At 49.3% G+C, this 24443-nt stretch overlaps 1 protein-coding gene across 1 annotated transcript in view; it reads left to right on the forward strand.

The window, feature by feature from the left end:
- Nucleotides 1-1901: 1901 nt before the first annotated feature.
- Nucleotides 1902-24443, forward strand: part of RTN1 (reticulon 1) — a 162270-nt gene continuing 139728 nt past the window's right edge. Inside the window, exon 1 of the mRNA XM_083167273.1 lies at nucleotides 1902-2255. Within this exon, the coding sequence (XP_083023399.1) occupies nucleotides 2078-2255 (178 nt within the window). The 5' untranslated portion in view covers nucleotides 1902-2077. The remainder of the gene's footprint in view (nucleotides 2256-24443) is intronic.

Raw genomic sequence — 24443 nt, forward strand, 5'->3', positions numbered from 1 at the left:
ACGCTAACTGCGTAACGCTGACTGACTGCGCTAACTGCGTAACGCTGACTGACTACGCTAACTGCGTAACGCTGACTGACTACACTAACTGCGTAACACTGACTGACTACGCTAACTGCATAACGCTGACTGACTACACTAACTGCGTAACACTGACTGACTCGCTAAGTGCATAATACTGACTGACTACACTAACTGAGTAACGCTGACTGACTACGCTAAGTGCGCAAGCTCCGGTTAGCCACAAACGTACACACAGTTGCAGACACAAGCTGACAATGCTGGCTGCGGGAACATGACGCTGACTGCGGGAACACTGTGGGAAACACAAGTACCGAATTTTGAACTGCGCTGCAGCCCCTACCCTGGAGCCGCCACTGTTTAGGACCCGGGAGTCCTTCTGCGCACATACTAAAGGCATATTTCCCAACATTGTCCAGCCTGGAAGAGGGACCCCTCGTGCATGCGGATTTTGGGGGCATGGCTATCGGCTCTCTGAGCTGCTGGCTAAAAACGTCCTATTATCCAGTATGTACGCACTTTGTTGCTTACGATGCACGCCCCTGCGTCATCCTCCATTGTCTGTGCATGCAAGACGACAGAGGACATTGCAGACAAGGGCCAAGCCACAGGGATGCAACAAGGCCCTCGCCCACGCTACGTTGCTGCCAGGTACTATTGCTGATGATATATTGCGCTGGGTCCACATTGCATAGTGTGTAACGGCGGCAACGTTACTGGGCGATTTCCATGGTAACGCTGGTCGTTCCCATCTGCGTGACTATCCACCGCCACCCCACGGCTTCAGCCTTAGTGCGTGCACCCAGCACCAGTGGCTGCACGCACCCGGCGTATACATGCGCAGAAATGCGGCTGTGCATGCGCAGAAGCAAAACATCGGTCCCCGTGCGAACATACGGTCCTTGAGAACAGACCAGAATAACCACCTTTGTCACTTTGTAGTTATGTGACACTTGCAGGACACTAAGGGCGGGATGTATTAACATACATCGCCGCCCCTTGCCATGATGGCAGCGCATATGTACTACGGTGATGGAGGCCCCCCCACCATACCTGTGATGTGGTGTGGGTGGTCTCTGTCACCTCCTGGGCTCTGCGGCAGTCCCCGCATCTCCCCTACCCCCCCTCCCACTCCACCCTTGCTTCTGATTAGTCTTCTGAACGTCCCCATGTCCAGTTGCGCCATTGCTCCTCCTATGGATGCTGCATACGCGCACCTTAACACCATGCTCGGGGGAGGGGCCAGCGTAGGACGTACTACTGCTGCTGCCCTGTTACGTCGCAGGTCGACAAGTTCGGGATGCGGTTAATTTCCCGGCGGTCGGGATCCCGGCGGTCGGAATCCCGACACTGGAATCCCGACCGCCGAAATCCCGAAACTTTCTCCCTCCGTGGGTGTCCACGACACCCATAGAGGGAAAATAAAATAGCGTGCCGAGCGTAGCGAGGCACCGGGCCCGCTGCGTGGCGAGCGCAGCGAGCCCGCAAGGGGGGGCGATCCATGTCCCCCCCTTGTCGGGATTTCGGCGGTCGGGATTCCAGTGTCGGGATTCCGACCGCCGGGATCCCGACCGCCGGGAAATCATATCGGATCCGACAGTTCGAGCATGCTGACATTTCCCCAGTGTCAACTTGCTGAATTTCAAGGTATCTGTCTGCATTTTCACTATGAATGTCGACATGGTGACTGTCAACACAATATCCCGAACCCTTCTGATGATGGTCTCAATGCAGACTGATGATGCACTAATGCAGCAAACCCCCCAATGCATTCCCAGCTGATGAGGGGCAGCAACTACCACCCCTGCAGGCAGCTATCACCCATCGCCAGCCAAGTGTGCAGCAGCAGCAGCGCCGGAAGGGTTCCAGCAGGGCGGCAGCTCTCTATGCTAAGTACATCCGCGGGATTGGTCAGTGACGGGGAGGTGGAAGGAGTGGGAACTACACACAAGCCATTTCCACCTGCGTAACACACTCCAGTGGCTGTGGCATCTTCCTCCCGGAGACACTGCAGCAGCCTCCCTGCTCCCAGCTCCTGCTACACACACACAGCCCAATGGCTGCTGCTGCTAATCCCGGGGATCTGCAAGCTGGGGACAGGCGCCCGGTGTGGGCACAGGAGGAGGGGAACTCAGCAGCAGGAGGCGCCCGGAGCCCAGGGCACCAGACAGGGAGCATCAGGGCTCAGCAGCAGGCAGGGCATCCAGCCGTTGCCATGGAGACCACATCCACAGGTAAGCAGGGTACCCAGGTAGTACCCGCTCATGCATCACATCTATGTGCCCAAACAAGTAACAAGTGCATGGAACCAGCACAGCCCTGCTGTTACCTGTGCAGCACTTCTGCAAGCCCAGTGCATGCACCAAGAGTGATATACTGCAAATTGTTATGAGATTTGCCCTGTTTTTTTTTTTATTATTATTATTATTATTATTATCCTACAATAAGACGTTATCACGTTCCCCCATTTCATTATTGGGTTATGGAAACTCATATATGTACAGTATTTGGCCTGCTTATCCACACTCCAGAAACCTTTTCAAATGTGCAATTACGTAAAATGTATAATGCAACTAGTAGGAACATCGATGGCAATGTGTAGTTTATCTGTACATGTTGCATTGTGGCGATTTCTGGGTGGGGGGGATTTGCAGTTCTTTAGGAAACAAGGAAACATCCAGCCAATCTGTGCATGCATATAGGATGCTTACTAAACAAGTCAGACGTACATCCTGCATCTATCTATCTATCTATCTATCTATCTATCTATCTATCTATCTATCTATCTCTGTTTATTATACGACTATGCAGTGCAAAGCGGTTGGTTCCCAAATCCTCAGCTAGTACCCTACTGTCTCTGCAAAACACTGCCTGTAACTGTCACACTTCTCATGTCTGATCTGTCGCGCTGTATGGTGGAGCATTTTAGTAATGAGGTAAAAAAGAGAGTTTACAGATTAGGGTGCAGCAAAAATAACCATGATTGGGGCCGCGAAGCAGTAGAATATATAGATTATGCTGTGCAACACTTTTACAGACAGACAGGACGTGGTTCTTGCAGTTGGGTCATTATGGACTGGTACCAACAGGAAGATGGTCAAAAACTTATTACGTCCCCTGATTTATAATTATTGTTTTGTTTTTTTTCGGTACTTGTGTAATATCTGGGCGCATGCATGCGATGCGATCCACCCGATTTTTACATTGGATCCAATGTTAAATGCCCCCCAGACCCCATTTTTTATTGTATACCCACCCTGTTCATATCCCCACTATCCATGCGGGCATGGAGTTGATTTTATATAGGGGGTCTCGCTGTGCTCGCCGCGCTTCGGGCTCGGTGGCTCGCTGCGCTCGCCACACTATATAAAATCAATTCCGTGCCAACATAGATAGTGGGGGTATGAACAGTGTGGGTATACAATAAAAAATGGGGTCTGGGGCAATGTTCCCTCTAATTTTATGAAGGCTGTGTGCAGCAAAAGATATAGGTTGTGCAACTTTGGAAAGAAATGAAAATGTTTGTGCGTCACATAGCGGTATAAAGATCAGATGAGCAGGGGAGCCAATCCTGACAGATCCTGGCAACCAAGGCAGGCTTACAGGCTGACTGACAGCCAGGGCAGTTGAGTCATACTGTTATACAAGTATCGCCAAAAATGCAAACAAATAGTAAAAAATAAATAAAAAATTACTAAAAATTACTGTGCACTCTGTTTTAATGTCTGTGCGCGTGCTCGGCGAGTTGTGTGCGCGCGCACATGCGCACAGCTTAGAGGGAACACTGGTCTGGGGGGCATTTAACATTGGATCCAATGTAAAAATCGGGTTGATCACATCTGATTGTATGCCTTAAGTTAAGGCATACAATCAAAAACTCGAGCGCCCAGATATTACACAAGTACCTTTTTTTCTTGTGCAATCAATATACTTTTGATGATATGGTTGGTTCCAGTTAATCACTGCTTAGAATTTGCTTCTTCGATATTAATTTTCATTGATTTTACTGCAAGCTGTTTTATGGGGGATGCCCCCTTCCCTCCCCTCCTCAAGCGAACTACACATCCCAGCATGCTCTGCAAACGTTTCAGCATGGCCAAATAGCAAAATTGTAGCAGAGCTTGTTGGGATGTGTAGTTCAACAACAGCTGGAGTTTTAAAGGTTCCCCATCACTTAAATAGTTATCACAGTCTTATAGATAAAAATGCTCCTTCACCTATAGCAACAGTTACCAACCACAGTCTTCAATACCCGCTAATACTTATTTCAGACATGTCCCGGGGTTTCAGTGTCGCTCCGTTCTGGGTCTTTGTACGTAGCTTCAGGCTGGATCTCGGCTAGGGAACGCCTTTCACACTACACTTTGAACCTGGGAATTTCCCCAGTGGAAACAGTTTTACACTGAGTCTGTCTCTGCCCTGTCATTCAGTGTCAGTCATTGCTCAATGTGCCCTGGTGGTTGCAGATGAGGTCACCTGAAATGCTCCAAACAGGTATTTCACATTACAGTCAACCCAGGTCAGTCTCTGGAATAACCCTGGTACAGAGCATCGTTGCGGATCCGGAATATCTGACCCGGGTCAAAGCTGTTCACACATAGCAGAGATCTGGTCAAGCTGTAAAACCCGGAGAAATCCTGGGTAGAAAGGTTTCGGGCCAGATGCACTAAGCTTTAAAAGTGATAAAATGGAGAGTGATAAACAACCAACCAATCAGCTCCCGCCTGACATTTTTCAAACACAGCCTGTGACATGTCAGGTAGGAGCTGATTGGCTGGCTGTTTATCACTCTCCATTTGATCACTTTTGAAGATTAGTGCATCTGGCCCTATGTCTGAAAGGGGTGTAACAGTCCATGTTTACGGATAGCCACACTTCAGCACAAGTGACTAATAAGTGACAGGTAAAAGGACCCGGTAATTTGCCGGAGCCAGCTGGGTCAACACCTGTCCTTCCTCTGTGTGAAAGGGTCCACCTGGTTGATGTTGCCTCGGGCCTCCTCCCTGGTTGAAGCCCATGGGCTGATAGTGTAAAGGTGTGTACACCCACATGGCCAGGCCACGCCCACAAAGTGCTGGACACACCCACACATCACCGGTCACCGCTTATATTTCATAATAAACTTCAGAACATTATTTAGCCCCAGGTCTATGTGGTAATTAGTACTGCCCAGGTCAACATAGATGGCCTGGTCATCTCACAGAGGGTAAATAATCGTCCTTCTTACCATTTTCCTCCCTCTGTATAATACCTATGTAGTGTTCATTCTAGCACTCGCCATCTATGAAAAGCCATGCAGTTCCTCTTCCCTGCCTGGGGGTGTCGCTGTCTGCTGTAGCACTTCTAGCACAGTGTGGTCTGTATATCAGCACTGATATGCAAACCAGACCTGTGCTAGAAACACCACAGCAGACAGCGACACCCCAGGCAGGGAAGAGGAACTGCATGGGTTTTCATAGATGGCGAGTGCTAGAATGAACACTACCTCTGTTTGTGGAGAGTAGTGGGAGGAGCATCAGACAGTGAGGCCAATCGGAGATCATAGTGGACAGTAATGGGCCCTACGCACGGCTCTGAGAGTTGCTGCTTCGCTCAGAACGATCATTCTCTCTCAGCACACTGCGCTGCGGAGTTGAGAACACTGGCCCAGACCGATTAACAGCCTGCGTTATTAATCGCGGACGGATTCAGACCGGCAAGGACGAGCATTTAAATCGCTGTGTGGTACACACACACACACCCACACACACGTGTCTTCAGGAATTTTTTGAGTGATTAAGTAAAATTGCTCAGAAAATGCATGAAAGTGTATATGACATCTTTTAGCCCACAAAGGAGTATTTTGGTCCATCGAGTGGCCTCTAGTGATCAGTGGCGGTACTTCACCTAGTGAGGAGTAGGGCACCGCCTATATGTGTCTTAAAGTAGGCGTGTCCAAACTGTGGCCCTCCAGCTGTTGTGAAACTACACATCCCAGCATGCATTGCCATAGTTTTAGCATTCCCTAATAGCAAAACTGTGGCAAGGCATGATGGGACTTGTAGTTTCACAACATCTGGAGGGCCATAGCTTGGACATGCCTAAAGGTTTCACAGAACTGCAGCCTGTGTGGGCTTAGGTTGCTCGGAGCAGTTCTGCACCTTCAGGAGCCAGCAGTGTGCCCAATCGCTGAGACCTCATCGCATCACGGGCTGGAAGGCCGGAGGGTGTCAGCACCGGGCCCCGAACTGCCGCCTCTGTCACTTTACATGAATGTGTACTCGTATAATGAAAGCACTCCAATTAGAGGCATACATCATGCATTTGTAAGTGACACACAGGTAAAATACACCGATCATATATCAGATTTTACTCGCAAAGATTTTTAAAAAAATGAAAAGTACTGTGCTTTATATACCGATCATATTAAGGTGATGGAATTAACATTCTCATTTCTGTTTATCCAGGTTTTAGCAAGAGTACTACCGTGTTTCCCCGATAATAAGACCTACCCTTGATTTTGGACACTGGTCCAAAATAAGCCCTACCCCGAAAATAAGCCCTAGTTACATTTCCATATCTGCCGTTCAGACAATAAATTCTACCCCCCCTGATCCCCCAGTCACCACCCCTAACCCCCCTCACCTCCATGGTGTAGATAGAGCACTGGCTTCTACTGATGCCGCTTCTACTCCCGGTCCCAATGATGCACTGCGGCCGGCACGGAGCTGTGGCGCAGCAAAGTAGAGCTGGAAGAGCTGGGTGTGTTTATTAAGGAGTACTGGAGCATGCTTACCGTTATTAAGGAGCACTGGGGATGAGAAATAAGCCCTACCCCGAAAATAAGCCCTATGGTGCTTTTTGTTTGTAAAAAAAAAAAAATAAGACAGTGTCTTATTATCGGGGAAACACGGTATGTACACAGTACACAGGCAGAGGTTAACGAAAAGACGTATGTAAATAGGGCAATTCATTTATTAAACTAAAGGACCCCATACATTAGGACAAGTTGGACCGAATCTCTCTCTCTCTCGCGCCTTTCTTTTGAAATTTTTCAAATGCTGCTGCCGCTGTCCGCAGTGTCCACTTCCCAGACACTACGGACTGCCCGCCCTGCCGCGACACTGCACGATAACCCCCGGACGCTTCACGCAGCCCGGACCCCACGCTGCCCGCCCCCTTCACATAGCTGTGTGTTTCACCACTGGCACACACCTACGTATCGCACCAACACGTGTTAAAAAGCACCGGCGATGTGCCGCTGCTGGGTCAGATCTGACAGATTGAACCTGCAGCAAGTTCGATCTGTAGGGTCCAAGCCAATGCGGATGGGATGTCAAACACAACCGATTTGGGACGATTTCTCAGCCCGATCCGTCGGAATCGGGTGAAATTGTCCCAAGTCGGATAAGTGTTTGGGCACCTAAAAACTTGAGATGTGTAATTTCACAGCATAACGTACATGCCTTACCCTCAATCCAAAATAAGCAAATATCATAAACTACTGTAGTTCGTTGTACTATGTGTATCACATTTTCAGAGTGCGCATTTCTACAATCCAGCCATATAAATGATGCTCGTAAAGCTCGATCCGCTGTATGTTACAGTAGTGCATAAAAAGTTGTACAAAACTAGAGCTGCAGGTAATTATTGGGAAGGAGATGTCTGATATTATAAAACATTATAGTTTTTACAGATTCCGACCCTGGCGCTAGTATCTCAGACGGAACAAGTAGTTTACTGTATGTAGGACGTGCTATTATTTACAATAAACGTCACGCTTGTATACTTCTTGTTTCCTGCGCCTGCTGATTCAAGGCTGCAGCGTTCTGTGCACCATTGTTGCCGATAAAGTTATTTGAGAAATATGTTCTGTAATTCCGCTTTCTGCATCCTGGGGATCCGGTGAGTGGACGCACTAATTACACTAGATGCCAGGTCAGCTTGTACTGCTTTATGTTAATGGTGATTAGCTGCTAATTGATCATATAAAGCTTGACGGATATTGTAGATTTAATTATAGCGCATTACACGCTGATGAGTATTCGCACTGTAGGCTGGAATCCACAGTCTTGGTACTTCCTAGAGTAGGCATACTCCATTACTAAGTCTACATAGTCAAAAGGTTGGCACGAGAAAAAATGTCGACATGGGAACATTTTTGGGGGTGTATGTTGACACAGGTCGACGTGTACACCTTCTATGTGTACCACGTCCCCTCTCATGCCTCGCTGCGCTAAGTACACTATAATGTTCCTCCATTATGCCCACTGGGATGGAAAACGAAAGTTGGTTTAAAAAAAAAATCATGAACAACACCTGTCAACCGGTTTCTGTGTCGACCTTTTGACCACATCGACCCAATGTATGTTGACTCTTTTTTTAATGTGTCGACCTTTTGACTGTCAACTTATTGACTGTTAACCTTTTTTACTGTTGAACTAGTGACTGCGTTCCCCACATTTACAGCCCGCTGATAGTAGAGCAGAAGAGGGGATTATTGATGCTGATGTAGGGTACACACCAGAACGATTTTGGCCCAAATTACCCGATTTATATACAATCTTGACCGACTGTTTGTAAATTTCCGATTTCGATCTGATTTCGGGGCCCCGCGGGTCGTTTCTCAGTTCCTACCTGCAGCAGGAAGGATCTGAAAATGACCATTCAACTGGGTACGGGTCGCGATCGGATCGGAATCAGATCGTATGCAGATTGTGAGGTCATACGATCGTCTTACGACCCACTCACGATCTGCATCGTTCTGGTGTGTAACCAGCTTGTGACGAATGAGTCACACTGATCATAGTACACCGTGACCCCTCTGCAACGGCCTGTTCTGCAGTATCACCTGCTAGTGGCATTTGGGGGCTTTGCCTACTTTTCCTGGAGTCAGGGAGGACCAATCCAATACTTGGAAGCCTCACAGGCATTTTAGGACTGTGGCAGGGTTGCACTAAAAGGAAAATTCCTAAGCCCCGCATGCGTACAGGGACTCCTGTGACACAGACCCGGGCGTCCAGGGACGGCTGCACTTCGCAAAGGACAGCTGTCGGCAAGAGCTGGTCTTTATGTGCACTGCAGAGGGGCAGATGTAAAATGTGCAGAGAGAATTAGATTTGGGTGAGTTATTTTGTTTCTGTGCAGGGTAAATACTGGCAGCTTTATTTTTACACTGCAATATAGATCTCACTTTGAAGTAAAACCCCACCCAAATCTAACTCTCTCTGCACAAGTAACATCTGCCCCACCTGCAGTGCACATGGTTTTGTCCATCTAAGAAGAAATTTGCCAGAAGGAGTGAACCAGAATACCCCCCTAGGTCTCATTGGTATACATTCATTGGGTCGACCACTAAAGGTCGATGTGACTTTAGGTTGACACCTAAAATAGGTTGACATGCTTAAGGTGAACATTGATGGAAGGTCGACAAAAGCATTAGGTCGACAGTGTCTAGGTTGACAGACAAAAGGTCGACATTGTTTTTTGTTTTTTTTCAGCCGAGATGTGCTTACAGGCGGTATTTCAATGCTCTACCATCTACTAGGGCGTGGAGGGAGAATATAAGGAGGGAGAATATAATAGTGTGCCCGAGCCATGCGAGGGGACGCAGTGCGCCAATTATGTCGACATTCAGGACAAAAAAGTGAAAACCCCATGTCGACCTTTTGATTGTGACCCTAGACACCTATGCATGTCGACCTATTTCAGGTGTTAACCTAAGCCATGTCGACCTTTAGCGGTCGACGCAATGGATGTCGACCTTTGGTCGGACGAGCCATTGACCCACATCTGTCTCATCTTCGGTCTTCTCTACATTACATGTCGGCTGAGCGTCTCATTATGTGAATTCATACAGTATGTAATCTGCGAGATGTGCGCCATTGTTTCTGCGAGATGTGCGCCATTGTTTCTGCGAGATGTGCGCCATTGTTTCTGCGAGATACGCGGCATTGTTTCGGCAAGATGCGCGGCATTGTTTCTGCGAGATGCGCGGCATTGTTTCTGCGAGATGTGCGCCATTGTTTCTGCGAGATGCGCGGCATTGTTTCGGCGAGATGCGCGGCATTGTTTCTGCGAGATGTGCGCCATTGTTTCTGCGAGATGTGCGGCATTGTTTCTGCGAGAGTTTCTGCAATATGTGCGGCATTGTTTCTGCAAGAGTTTCTGCAAGATGTGCGGCATTGTTTCTATAAGAGGTGCGGCATTATTTCTGCGAGACTCTCGGCATTGTTTCTGCGAGATGTGCGGCATTGTTTCTGCGAGATGTGCGGCATTGTTTCTGCGAGAGTTTCTGCAATATGTGCGGCATTGTTTCTGCAATATGTGCGGCATTATTTCTGCGAGACTTGCGGCATTGTTTCTGCGAGATGTGCGGCATTGTTTCTGCGAGACTTGCGACATTGTTTCTGCGAGATGTGCGGCATTGTTTCTGCGAGACTTGCGGCATTGTTTCTGTGAGATGTGCGGCAGTGTTTCTGCGAGACGTGCGGCATTGTTTCTGCGAGATGTGCGGCAGTGTTTCTGCGAGACTTGCGACATTGTTTCTGCGAGATGTGCGGCATTGTTTCTGCGAGACTTGCGACATTGTTTCTGCGAGATGTGCGGCATTGTTTCTGCGAGACTTGCGGCATTGTTTCTGTGAGATGTGCGGCAGTGTTTCTGCGAGACGTGCGGCATTGTTTCTGCAATATGTGCGGCATTATTTCTGCGAGACTTGCGGCATTGTTTCTGCGAGATGTGCGGCATTGTTTCTGCGAGACTTGCGACATTGTTTCTGCGAGATGTGCGGCATTGTTTCTGCGAGACTTGCGGCATTGTTTCTGTGAGATGTGCGGCAGTGTTTCTGCGAGACGTGCGGCATTGTTTCTGCGAGATGTGCGGCAGTGTTTCTGCGAGACTTGCGACATTGTTTCTGCGAGATGTGCGGCATTGTTTCTGCGAGACTTGCGGCATTGTTTCTGCGAGACTTGCGGCAGTGTTTCTGCGAGACGTGCGGCATTGTTTCTGCGAGACTTGCGGCATTGTTTCTGCGAGATGTGCGGCATTGTTTCTGCGAGACGTGCGGCATTGTTTCTGCTAGACTTGCGGCAGTGTTTCTGCGAGACGTGCGGCATTGTTTCTGCAAGATGTGCGGCATTGTTTCTGCAAGATGTGCGCCATTGTTTCTGCGAGACGTGCGGCAGTGTTTCTGCGAGATGTGCGGCGTTGTTTCTGCAAGATGTGCGGCATTGTTTTTCTGCATAATATATCCAGCGTCTCCCAGCAATCAGTGCGCATTTCATCTTCTCTTGACTCTGTTTTCCATTTGCTGACGCATTCCCAGCGGACCCCTTGACTTGGAAGAAGCCTGCACTAGTTCCAGTGTCTTTTTATATCTGGCCCTGGCTGTCTGCTATTAGAGGAAATCTTACCTGACCCGTGTAACCCAGTAACCACGGCCCTCATCAATCACACCGCAGCTTAACTCTTTAATTGCATCAGACGCCTTTCCAGTGTCAGCACCTATCAGTGTCACATCGCCATCAGCTGCACCAAGAATATATCTATAGAAAATAATCCTTTTTTGAAGCTTAGGTTGCATTTATCACATGTTATCTGGCAACATAAACACAATACAGATCATGGTGCCACAATATAAGCCCTGTCAACATATTGTATGTCAATCTTCATAGTGTCGACCTAGCGACAACTGTATTCCATCTGTACTGTATGCTGCTGCTGCTACTGCATTTGGTTTATTTACTAACTGGGAGAACTGGGAGATCTATTGAAGATGCGATGTTGCTATGGGCAACCAATCAGAATCTACTTATTCAGCACCTTCTAGATTGAGATACAAGATATAATCTGATTGCTTGGCTATAGCAACATCTCATGTTCAATAGAACTCATCTTCCTAAATAAAATGCATTGTGAAATCTTACTGAGATAAATATATTTATTTGTTATGTGCATTTAGGGGAACATCTGTAAGGGGTGTGGGTGCGCACGGGTGCCCGGGTTCCAGGGAACCACAATGCACCCAACAATATCTACGTCGGCATTGCAGATATATCAGGGTTGCCTACTCTTAAAGTCGTCTCTCCGCAGAGGAGACCGTCAGCAGCACTGTGGGGGGCGGGGCCTGATGTAGATGTCATCAAGCCCCACCCCCAGAACGGCCAATCCTGCAATTTGCGGGTCTTCGAGGTGGATGCGGGGCTAAATGAGGTAATTTGCATATTTAGCCCCGCCCCCACTGAAAAGAAGTAAATCGCAGTAAGTTACTGCTGCGGCCAGGGACATGCATAGGGGCCTCCGGGGGCCGGAGGGTTGCCCACCTTTCCGGGAGCGTAGGCAACCCTGAGATATATCGGGTGACTGTTAATATGATGCCAGTTGCAGGCTGTGCAGGACTTTGTGAGAGACTGTTGTCTGGAGTAGATGATACAGTCAATAGGTAGGCACCATATGATTGACATTCATTATGTCGACAGGTTGAAAAGGCGGTCGAAACACAAAAAGTAAACAAATGTTTTTTCCTTCATGTTTTAACAACATTTGAGCGCAGCGAGCAGTGAGCCTACCGAGACAGTGGGGCAGATGTATTAAGCCTGGCGAAGAGATAAACTGGAGATAAAGTGGAAGGAGATAACGCAGCAGCCAATCAACTTCCATTTGTCATATTTCAAACACAGCTGATTGGCTGATGCGTTATCTCCTTTCACTTTATCTCTAGTTTATCTCTTCGTCAGGCTTAATACATCTGGCCCAGTGTACCATAGATCTTCTATACCACACCAATAGAAAAGCACAATAGGGCAGAGGGCCCTGCTCGTCGGAGCTTACGTTCTTCTGGTCTGTTCTCTCTGTTCTGCTGCTACCGCACGGCAGTCTGTGCTGACGCTGTGCTTATAGTAAAGATCAATTCATGCCTGTAATTACATCTGACCAAGCGTCATTCACTGCAGAGGGAACATATTCACACTCAGATGAAAGGGAAGGAACAGATTCCGGTGTGTCTGTGCCTTTCAGATGCAGCGGAATCCTCCAATTGTTCACATTCAAAGTTTAATACATACAAAAGATTATCTGGTACCATTGAGCACAGCATAACTTCAAAGACTTGTGCGATATTGTGCCAAAAATGTAGAAAATAGCAGTAAATAGAGATGCGTCGCAGTTCACCGGACGCAGGCCTGATCCAGAAGAAGTCAGAAAATTGCAAAGTCATTTTTGGATCTGTGCACAGCGGCAGCAGCGTGAGCCGGCGACCTTTCAAAGTGCTATCACACTGTGAGTGACAGAGGCAGGTGTCAGGGTGGGGGTGGTGACACGTTGTTTTGTAGGAGTGGCCCAGACAACGCAGCTGTGTCGCTACCATTTTGGGGGCAGCTGCTTGACGTCTCACGCAGCCACTGCGAATGGGAAAATGGCCGCCTTCACAGACAAGGGTCGACCCTAATTGCTGCAATCGTGGCAATTCATACAATGCAATCGCAATAAGATTGCAAGTGCAGGAGGGGCAATTGCAGGAGTGGGGCATGTGCAGAAGGGGTTTTTCATGCTGGGCGGCCTCCAGAATGTGATCGCATGTAGTTGCAGTTTTGCTATTTTAGCAGTTAAGGCCCCCATACACTCTGTGATTTGGGCCCGATTCTGTCGGATCAAGCCATGAAACCGGCCCCAATCACATGTGTATGACATCCAATCCGCTGCGTGGTCCCGTGCACATCGGGACCAGCTGTTCTGTGGCCTGGTGGTCTCTCTGCCGCCTGTGTTGTCAATGACGCTCCTTACTTCCACCAGCCATTCCCCTGGTGGTGGTATCACTCATGCCCTGTATTGTAAATGCCACTCCCTCCTTCCTTCCTCTACTTTTGTACTAGCCGCTCCTGTGGGCTGATGGTCTCATTGATTGTCTATCTATGATGTGAAGCAGGTCCCCTCCTCCTACCCAGGGCTGCCATCAGGAATTTTGAGGCCCGGGACTCATTTCATCCGCCCCCCCTACCCCTCCTCACTTGACTTTCCGTAACCCGGCTCCTGCTCCCCCATCTCCTCTTCCACTGAGCTGCAGCCCGGAGGTCCCGGAGCGCAGGATCAGAGCCTGCATACCGGCGGCCGCTCTGATTGGCTGTCGGTACTTGAGCTCTGATTGGCTGTAAAGCCAGTGCAGCATTTTAATTGGCCACCAGTGTCCTGGGTTGTATAAGCCTGCACTGTGGGACCTGCTTTGTTCAGTGCACTGAGCGCAGTGCAGCGGAGGCAGTTGGGGTGTGGGGGGGGGGGGGGTTGCCGCGGGAAAAACAAGATGGCCCAGGACAGTTGTACCCACAACACCCCCTTATTGGTGGCCCTGCTCCTACCTCTCACATACCATCCATCACTGCAGTCTGGTGGTCTCACTGATGTCCTGTGAGTTACCTCACACCACACGGCATCCTTGCTTTGCTTCTGTTTACAGGCATCTGCCAGCATCATCCACTTCCCAGAAAGACACTGGACCACTCGCCTTGCCGCTTGGTGTATGCAGTGGGTGTCATGTTACAAGCACTGGCGGTCCATCCACCACCCATCGCAACAATGCAATGCAAATGACAGCTGGCTAGTCATGTGATCAAGCTCCCCTTCAGTGCTGCATTTGCATACATTTGAATAGGGGCGGGGCTACATTGATGCAATTACCATAGAATTACACCATTAGACTCTGTACGTTCCCGACTGCCCACAGATTCATCGTATCTATATACCCATTGTGCCCAATTCACTAGGAAGCGGGTGGATTGCAGGAGAGGTACCCACTCTGGGGGCAATGGGCTACACGACAAATGTGGAGTCTCTGCCCCATTTTATTCTACTCATGTTTTAAAGAGTTTTACAGATTGGGCGCATCGAGTTCCCGTGTCTGCATTAAATAGCTGATTTCTAAATGACTCAGGAGAGCGCGGTAATTGGATAACGGTCCCTGATACAGCGTTATCTTGTCATGGGATCTAACATAAATAAATCCGGCTAGATAGAAGGTCCTTCGGCGTATTTGCCATTAGCAGTTTTTAGTTTAGTTCTGAAGTGTGCTCAGAAGTTTATTTAAAATCTGCATAATGCAGTGACACAGATCTAGATGAATATAGATTCCTGCGAGAGGGTTTTATTTCCGCTTCTCTACTGATGAATGACCAGTTGGAGACAGTTTCCCCCTCACTTACATCCATTGTAGGTCTCACACAAAATACTGGCACCTTGCACTGTTCCCGGCATCTAGTAGAGGTCTTGTCATGCACAAAGCTCCCTACGTTTATTTTCTGTCTAGGTGCATAGATAATAAGGTGCGAGATGGCGACCTTTGCATACAGGGATGCATCAAGGGGAGGTCTCTGTGCAGTCTCTGTCCAGGTCTCCTCGTGATGCGGTCATTTGGTCTACAGCGTGATGGTCGACAGTCATTAGGTCGACACCATTAGGTCAACGTGGAAAAAGGTCGACATGCATCTAGGTCGACATATGAAAATGTCGACATGGTGCTAGGTTAAAAGGTCATTAAGGAAAAGAGTTGGGATAAACCCGCTATAGGCACCACTAGTGTGAAGAGGAAATTAAGAAGTGTGCCTCCCTTATAGGGAGGTACCGTTCCTCTTCTCCGTGTCAGTCAATCAGGGGTTAACCAGACAGACAGGCTTTAGATCAGCATGTATCTTTGGAATCCTTGTTCTTTTTTCCTCTTCAACAAGGATTCCAAAGATACATGCTGATCTAAAGCCTGTCTGTCTGAGAAGAGGAACGGTACCTCCCTATAAGGGAGGCACACTGCTTAATTTCCTCTTCACACTAGTGGCACCTATAGCGGGTTTATCCCAACTATTTTTCTTTTCTGTACCATTTTTAAACAGGTGGGAGGACACCTGAAGGGATCACCCACTTTGGCTGCCTATTTGCGCACTGAAAGGGACTCATAAACCTTCTATTTCCAAAAGGTCGTTAGTTCGACAGGTCATTAGTTCGACATTGTCTAGGTCGACAGTCAAAAGGTCAACATGGGGTTTCACTGTTTTTTTGAGCCGACATGTGCCGACAGGTGGTATTTCATGCCCTAACATCTACTAGGGCGTGGTGGGAGAATATAATAGTGTGCCGAGCGCAGCGAGGAACCATGCCCGAAGCATCACGAGCGAAGTGAGGGGCTACGGTGAACTTGAAACTGTGTCCATGTCGACTGTGTTGACATTTAGGTAATAAAACTGTGAAAACCCCATGTTGACCTTTTGACTGTCTACCTAAACATTGTCGAACTAATGACCTTCCGACCTAGAAACATGTCGACCTTTTCCCATGTCGACCTAATGACTGTCGACTATCATGCTGTAGACCAAATGATCCCAACCCGTCTCCTCCTGTCTCGCTGGCAGAGCAGTAGTCACTTGGAAACCCTAGCGCTGTCCCAAAGTCTAGGGAGCATGTGCAGGTCTCTGGTAAAATGGCTGCTGTAAATGTGACTATGGGCCTTATTCTAGTTCACTCTTTCTGACAAAATCCTTCTTAGATGGACAAAACCATGTGCACTGCAGGTGGGGCAGATGTTACCTGTGCAGAGAGAGAGTTAAATTTGGGTGGGGGTGTGATGAAACTCAAATCTAAATTGCAGTGTAAAAATAATGCAGCCAGTATTTACCCTGCACAGAAACAAAATAACTCACCCAAATCTAACTCTCTGCACATGTTACATCTGCCCCACCTGCAGTGCACATGGTTTTGCCCATTTTGAGAACAAATTTGTACTGCGATCAGATCTGAATAAGGGCCACATTCCGGCCAGTAGTTACTGAGACTTTCTGCAACTTGTAGTTCCACAGTAGCCGAAGAGCTGTAAATCGCCTGTTTGTTATAAGGATGGTTACCGTACTTTAATGATTATGTAAATTGCTCGCCCGTCATTTAAGACACCTTTTCATTTTCTTTTTCCTCTACTCCGCCAAATCCAGTTTTTTCCTCTACTCCTCTTCTTGCCGTCTTACTATATATAGATCCATTTAATCCCTAGATATTTAATTTCCGTAATGCATTCTGTCACATTAAATGGCTGGCTTGCTGCATACTGAAGCATTACTGTCAAAATGTATTATCTGGTGTATAAGTTACTTTTATTCGGAATAAGGACTCCTGGATGGATTCCATCATAAATTAAGGTTAAAATGAGTTTAAAAAAATGTGACCCTTGTGATGTCATTGCGTTTCACTGCATAAAAGCAACATGCTGCATCATCGTTCTGCCACCCTCCTTCCCATCATGCCCTGTGCCGGGGACAGGTTCTTTTCTTGTTTATCACATCTTCGTGTCTGCACCTTCACCATGGTTACTGCTGTTGTAAGACGGCAGGTAACCATAGGAGGATTGCTGTGAGGGAGTGTATTCTTCATTCCATTACTGAACAAATTGGGTGTATATGCAGCAAGAGGAGCCCCAGAGAGTTCGAAATTCAAATACAGGGGCCACACCAACTGCCATTCCAAGCTGACTCACTGGGAGTGGGTGTGACTCCTCTATTTGACTCTTGGATTGTGCTGCAGCCCCGCCTCTCTAGCTGCTGCTGGTGTGCAGTGTGTTCTACAAGGGGTAATGGAGAACACATCTTGAATGGGCCGGACAGGGGCGTAGCCTAGGGGGAGGCCCCCCTTGACAGGGGTTGGAAGGAGCGAGTGGATTGAAATGGGTAGCAGGGGAGGGGTTAGCTTAGGGATGATGAGGTGGGGGAGGGGCTTAACGGGGTGGTGGGGTGTTATATATTGGGGGGTCACGTAGTCCAGGTCAGACATTTTGTATGGAGATCAAAAGCTGTCCTGCCTAGGATGGCGGAGATTGATGCAGCGCTGGCTTCCCTGAGAGAGGTGGCTGGTACACAAGGAGCGGCCTGGTTGCAGGAGCAAGTGTCAGGCCTCTTACGGGGGTTGGGAGCAGACGCGCACACGTCTGCCCCGCTTGGCGCCCGGCCTCGGAGGTCGCGGCCTCCGGAGCGCCTTAGCCCTTCCTTTACCCCCAGAACTCAGCGCCGGTCAAGGAGCCCCATGCGGGACCCTCCAGGCCGAGCCGCGGGACAGACACCTTCCTCCCGGCAGGCCCGACCTGGGAGGAATCCAACTGGATGGCGGAGTTCTCGGCGCGGGGGGGGGGGGTCGCCTCCCCGTGCGGGAGGATGCAGCGGGAGTGACATCGGGACCAGGCGCGGCGGGGCATGGCGGACATGCTGCTGCCCAGCGTGAGGGCTATGCTGAGAGAGGTGGAGGAGCCACGGGGAGCGAGCAGCAGCCGGCTGGCTTGGACCGCGGTGAGCAGCCTTTACCCAGCACGGCACCTACGGGATCCTTGGCTGGTGTGAGTGCGGCGACCGGGCCTGCTGGTGCAGAAGATGTACCTGGGTCGACTGGAGGATTGAGAGAACGTCAGGAAACAGGAGCTGCGGCTGCTGGGTTCACAGCCCCCAGGCAGCCTGGTGAGTCATCATTAATGTCCTTTTTGCCTCTGTCAGTTAGTCAAGGGGGGGCGGGTGCAGGTCAGCAAGGCGATGGCAGTAGGGGTCTTGTGGAACTGGTTACTGGTTTTGCGGAGTGGTTTTCTAGTGTGCGGCAGGGGGCGGGACCGTCACCAGGGAACGCGTGGGTTTCGCCGGGACAGAGCACTACGGGTAATAGTAGTGGGGGAGCCCCACAAGCTAGCGGGGAAGCGGAGGCGGAGGCAGTGCGGGTTAGTGACTCAGCTAAGGGGGAGGTATATGTCTGCTTTGAGGGGCCGTTGGGGGCACATCTGAAGCAGGAGGTGAAGGAGAAGATTTTGAAAGGGGGAATATGTGGAAATCTTTTCCTTGCTCCCATTAGAACGGTTCAACTTAGATAGACCGCGGAAGGATGAAAAGAAGGAGGAGGAGGAACGCCGGAGGTATCGGCTGATACCAAGGACGTTTTCAAATTGGTTACAGGCATTTGCTATTCTAGCAAGTGTGATTGGTGAAAAAGCGCCGGAGAATTGTTCCCCCTTGTTTTGTTATATGGATGCGATTGCAGAGGCGGAAAGGGTTTATGGGGGTCAGGCTTGGCTGCGTTATGATGAGCAATTTAGGCAGAGGAAGGCGGTGCGGCCTAGTATCCGGTGGGATCACAAGGATATTGGGCTTTGGTTGAAAGTTACGGCGCCTAATCGGTTGGGGCAGCCCTTTCGGGGGGATAGGGGGGGAGCAAGAGAAGGGGTCAATAACACGGCCTTGCAAAAGGGCTTGTGTTTCGCATTCAATGAAGGATCATGTCGCTTTGGTGCAAAGTGCAAGTTTAAGCATGAATGCTCATCTTGCGGAGGTACCCATGGGGCAAGCAAGTGTTTCAGGGGAAAACCGAGGGAGTCCAATTCAAAAGGGGGTGACTCCAATACGCCTGGAAAAGATGCGGGGGTATCTGCGTAGATACCCAAATAGACAGGCGGCGGTGCTTTTAGAGGAGGGGTTTAAGGAAGGGTTTAAAATCCCTTCGGAGGTTACGGCTACCGGGGTTTTTAAGGGGAACTTGAAATCAGCCAGAGAACACCCAGATGTAGTGGGGGAAAAGTTGGCAAGGGAGGTATTGTTGGGTAGAATGTCGGGTCCTTTTTCATCGCCGCCAATTGCGGATTTAGTGGTCTCGCCTTTAGGGGTAGTCCCCAAAAAAGAGGCAAACAAGTTTCGCCTCATACATCACTTGTCATTTCCAAAAGGGGTGTCGGTCAATGATGGTATTGACCCTGACATTTGTTCAGTGGTTTATACGTCGTTTGACGCGGCTGTGCAGTGGGTGAAGCGCTTTGGAAAAGGGGCACGTTTGTCGAAAACCGATATAGAGGCGGCTTTTAGGTTGTTGCCGGTTCACCCGTCGAGTGTTTGTCTTTTAGGTTGTATTTGGGATGGGGGGTACTTTGTTGATCGTTGTCTACCGATGGGGTGCTCCCTGTCGTGTGCGTATTTCGAAGCGTTCAGTTCATTTTTGGAATGGGTGGTTAGGGATGTATCTGGTTGTGGATCGATTATTCATTATCTGGATGATTTTTTGTGTATCGGTCCAGGGGATGGTAAGGTTTGTGCATTGTTGCTGAGTACGGTGGAGCAGGTGGCAGCGGAGTTTGGGGTTCCTTTGGCTCCCGAAAAAACTGAAGGGCCGGCGTCGGTGATTAGTTTTCTGGGGATTACTATAGACACTGAGAGGATGGAATGTCGCTTGCCGGTGGAAAAATTGGTGTCGCTGAAGGCGGAGGTAGGGAGGGCGGCGCTCTTAAAAAAGGTCAAGCTGAAGGAATTGCAGTCGTTGCTAGGCAAGTTGAACTTTGCATGTCGTGTTATCCCAATGGGACGAATTTTCAGCAGACGATTGGCGGGGGCGACGGCCGGGGTTAGTTCTCCGCATCATTTCATTAGATTGGGGAGGGAGTTGCGAGGTGACTTGAAGGTGTGGGCGGAGTTCTTGGAGTCATTTAATGGAAGGGCCATGTGGATGTCGGACTCGGTGGTGGCATTTGATTTGGATTTGTTTACTGACGCGGCCGGGAGCGTTGGTTACGGAGCTTATTGTCAAGGTCACTGGAGTGTCGGCAAATGGCCAGAGTCATGGTATCAACGTGGCTGGGTACGGAACTTGGCGTTGCTGGAGTTATTTCCGATTCTGGTATCGGTGGTGATTTGGGGGGAGTTGTTTCGGAACAGGAAAATTTGTTTCCATTGCGACAATATGAGTGTGGTTAATGCGATTAATCAATTGTCTGCATCATCTCCTCCTGTGGTTAAGTTATTGCAGCGGTTAGTGTTAGAATGTTTGGCCTTGAATGCTTGGGTGATAGCACGGCACGTTCCGGGGGTTGCTAACCGTATAGCGGATTCTTTGTCTCGTTGGCAGTGGGATCGCTTCAGGGAAGTGGCGCCGGGAGCAGATCAGAGTGGGGTCGATTGCCCGAGTCACCTTTGGGAGCTGCTGGAAGAGTAGTGGATCAGCTCATCAGGGCTTCCCTTGCACCGGGCACGTGGTCGGCTTACTGTCAGGAATGGCAGCACTGGAACGATTGGTGCAGGTCGGTGGGCCTACAGGAAGGCGAAGATGAGATGGGGGTGTTGCTTTATATTGGCCATTGTAAAGAGATGGGGTGGTCAGTATCTAAAATTGGTCGGTGCATGGCAGGTTTGGCGTTTAGTTTTCGGGCCTGTGCAAGACCGGACGTCACGAAGAGTTTCCTGGTATCACAAGCACTGAAGGGATGGAGAAGGGGTCATGCAGTGCTGGACAAAAGGAGACCGGTTTCCTTCCAGGTGTTACATGGGCTGGGCGATAGGTTGGGGTCGGTCTGCCGGTCGAATTATGAAGTTAAGTTGTTCAAATTAGCTTATTCATTAGCGTTTTTTGGGGCATTAAGGTTGGGGGAATTGGTGAGTCCTAGTGTCGGGTCACCGGGGGGTTTAAAATACGAGGAGGTTGACCTATTTTCGGATAGGGTGGAGTTTGTTTTGAGTCGGTCAAAAACGGACCAATTGGGTAAGGGAAAACGGGTAGTTTTGTTTGCAGTGCAGGGTTCATCTATGTGCTGGGTGGAATGTCTTCGAGTTTTTAGGGAGAGTAGGTTTTCCGGGGGTCGGCTGAGTGACCCATTATTGGTAAATGCGGATGGGTCATTTTTGTCCCGTTTTCAATTTGTAAGCGTATTTAGGAAAGGGCTACGTTGGTTGGGATTGCGGGCGGAGGATTATGCGGCCACTCGTTTAGGATTGGAGCAGCGACGGAGGCAGCGCGTTTGGGTTTTGGAGAGGATTTAATAAAAAAGATTGGGAGGTGGGATTCGGCGCGGTTCAAATCGTATGTGCGCCTTGGAAAGTTGTAATAATCTAGTTAACATTTGATCGAGGGTTGTTCGTGTCTTGTCTCTTTTGTTTTGTTTAGGGCAGTCTTCGTGCCTCATCTGGATTATGGGACATTCGTATGTCTTTTGGGGCGCCATACGAGCTGGAGTGAGACCAAATGGAAGACAGTTGGGGTTGGATGGAAAGGAATTTGAGGTCCGCTGGCTGGGAAGGCGTGGTATGGTGTGGAGCGGGGTGTTACCGGAATTTCACCGTTTTGTACGTCTGGATAGGCCTCCTGATATTTTAGTTTTGCATATAGGGGGTAATGACCTGGGAGCGAGGCCTTTTCGGGAGTTGATTCGCGACATTAAGTTTGATTTGTTACGCATTTGGGCTTTATTTCCAGAGGTTATTACAGTTTGGTCTGATATAGTACCACGGCAATTTTGGAGGGATGCTCGTTCGGTGGAAAAAATCAATAAAGCCAGGATAAAGGTGAATAGAGCGGTGGGGAGTTTTATGGCCAGAAATGGTGAAGTGGTGGTGCGTCATAGGGATCTGGAGTCAGGTACGGGCGCATTTTGGAGGGGAGATGGAGTTCACTTAAATGCAGTGGGCATAGATCTGTGGTCTCTGGCTTTGCAAGGTGGAGTGGAAATTGCCGTGGGTATGTGGCAGGGACGCAGGGGGTTAAGGGGTTAACCCCATGCGTTGTGGCGGAGGAGATCCTCGAGGTTGGTGGTCATGGAGGCTTGGCTTTGTGGCGGGGAGGGCCCCATGGTGGGGGCTGGACTCCTCGGGGTGAGGCATTTCGGTGCCCTCGAGCCAGTGTCATCGGCTGGGGGTAAAGCCCGGGGGAGTGCTCGGATATATATACTGGATTTTAGAGTTTGGAGCCTCGAGGACCACCTCTGTCGGGTAATGTTTGGTCTATTGTTAAAATTGTTATTGTTTAATAAAGATGGCCGCTGTGGCCAATTTCATCCAATACGGAGTGGTTGTGTCTTATTACGTGGAAAAAGGGGGGTGATGGGAAAGGTCACAGCGAGTTGACAATACACTGTCATGAATGGGCCGGACTGGGGCGTAGCCTAGGGGGAGGCCCCCCTTGACAGGGGTTGGAAGGAGCGAGTGGATTGAAATGGGTAGCAGGGGAGGGGTTAGCTGAGGGATGATGAGGTGGGGGAGGGGCTTAACGGGGTGGTGGGGTTATATATTGGGGGGTCACGTAGTCCAGGTCAGACATTTTGTATGGAGATCAAAAGCTCCCACCCACCCTCCCTCTTTTTAGTGTCAGTAGGTTTAAGTTTAGAGGATAGGGTTCGGTTAGTATGTTAAGTGTTAACTTCTGTCACAGTGGCCGGGGCGGAGGGGATCCTCGAGGTTGGTGGTCATGGAGGCTTGGCTTTGTGGCGGGGAGGGCCCCATGGTGGGGGCTGGACTCCTCGGGGTGAGGCGATATATATATATATATATATATATATATATAATGAGCATTGGGTATCTGCATTTCGGTGCCCTCGAGCCAGTGTCATTGGCTGGGGGTAAAGCCCGGGGGAGTGCTCGGATATATATACTGGATTTTAGAGTTTGGAGCCTCGAGGACCACCTCTGTCGGGTAATGTTTGGTCTATTGTTAAAATTGTTATTGTTTAATAAAGATGGCCGCTGTGGCCAATTTCATCCAATACGGAGTGGTTGTGTCTTATTACGTGGAAAAAGGGGGGTGATGGGAAAGGTCACAGCGAGTTGACAATACACTGTCAAGTGCATATGTATTAACACGTGCGGCTAGCATCGTAGTGCGGTGACGGAGGCCCCCTGCGATACCTGTAATGTGGTGTGCAGGGTGGTCTCCATCACATCCCCGGTGCAGCGCGGCAGTCCACGGAGGCTCCTCCTCCCCCTGCAGCCGGAAGGACATCAGGAGGACAGGGAGGGGCGGTGATAGAAGCCCATAGGGTTCTATAGAGTATCGCCCTGCCCTGCGAAGACGTGGCGGCCGGGTGTTTGAAAATGCGGTAAAACAGGGGTTATGTTGTCCATGTCAATTTAAGTGCCGAAGTATAATTTCTTCCATTGAAGCTGGCCGTACACTTCCGACGGATCAGGGTGAGAAATTGGGTAAAACGTGGTCGAATTTCAGGTGTTTGACATCTTGATTGTAAGCTTGCGAGCAGGGCCCTCCTCCCATTTGTCTGTAACTGCCCGGTTTGGTTAATCCCTATTTCTAATTGTAGCACAACAGAAGCTGCACTGTATAAGAAACTGTTAATAAATAAGTAATAACGTTTGATCCGATCAGACGCACGGTCCATTGCGCATCAGATCGGAGACAGGAGCTGCTCGCACCCTCTGGCTCAGACAGTGGGGAATGGGATCACATGTGATCTATAGTATGCAGAAGGATCCTATGTGATTTATAGCGTGCGATCCTGCCGCGGGCGCCATAAGGGGGATCAGCTCCATGGGAGAAGTCGCATTAGTGAATGGGGGCTAATCTCCGGAATTCAACTGAAATGAATTGTGAACCATTGTCAGTGAATTCTGTTCTTGCAGCCTGTTCCTGGCAGAGATGTTCCTAAGAGCAGATATGGTTACTGCTGATGTAGTGCGCTTCATTGT

The sequence above is a fragment of the Crinia signifera genome, chromosome 12 (assembly GCF_055691185.1).
Source record: "Crinia signifera chromosome 12, ASM5569118v1, whole genome shotgun sequence".
Lineage (NCBI taxonomy): Eukaryota > Metazoa > Chordata > Amphibia > Anura > Myobatrachidae > Crinia > Crinia signifera.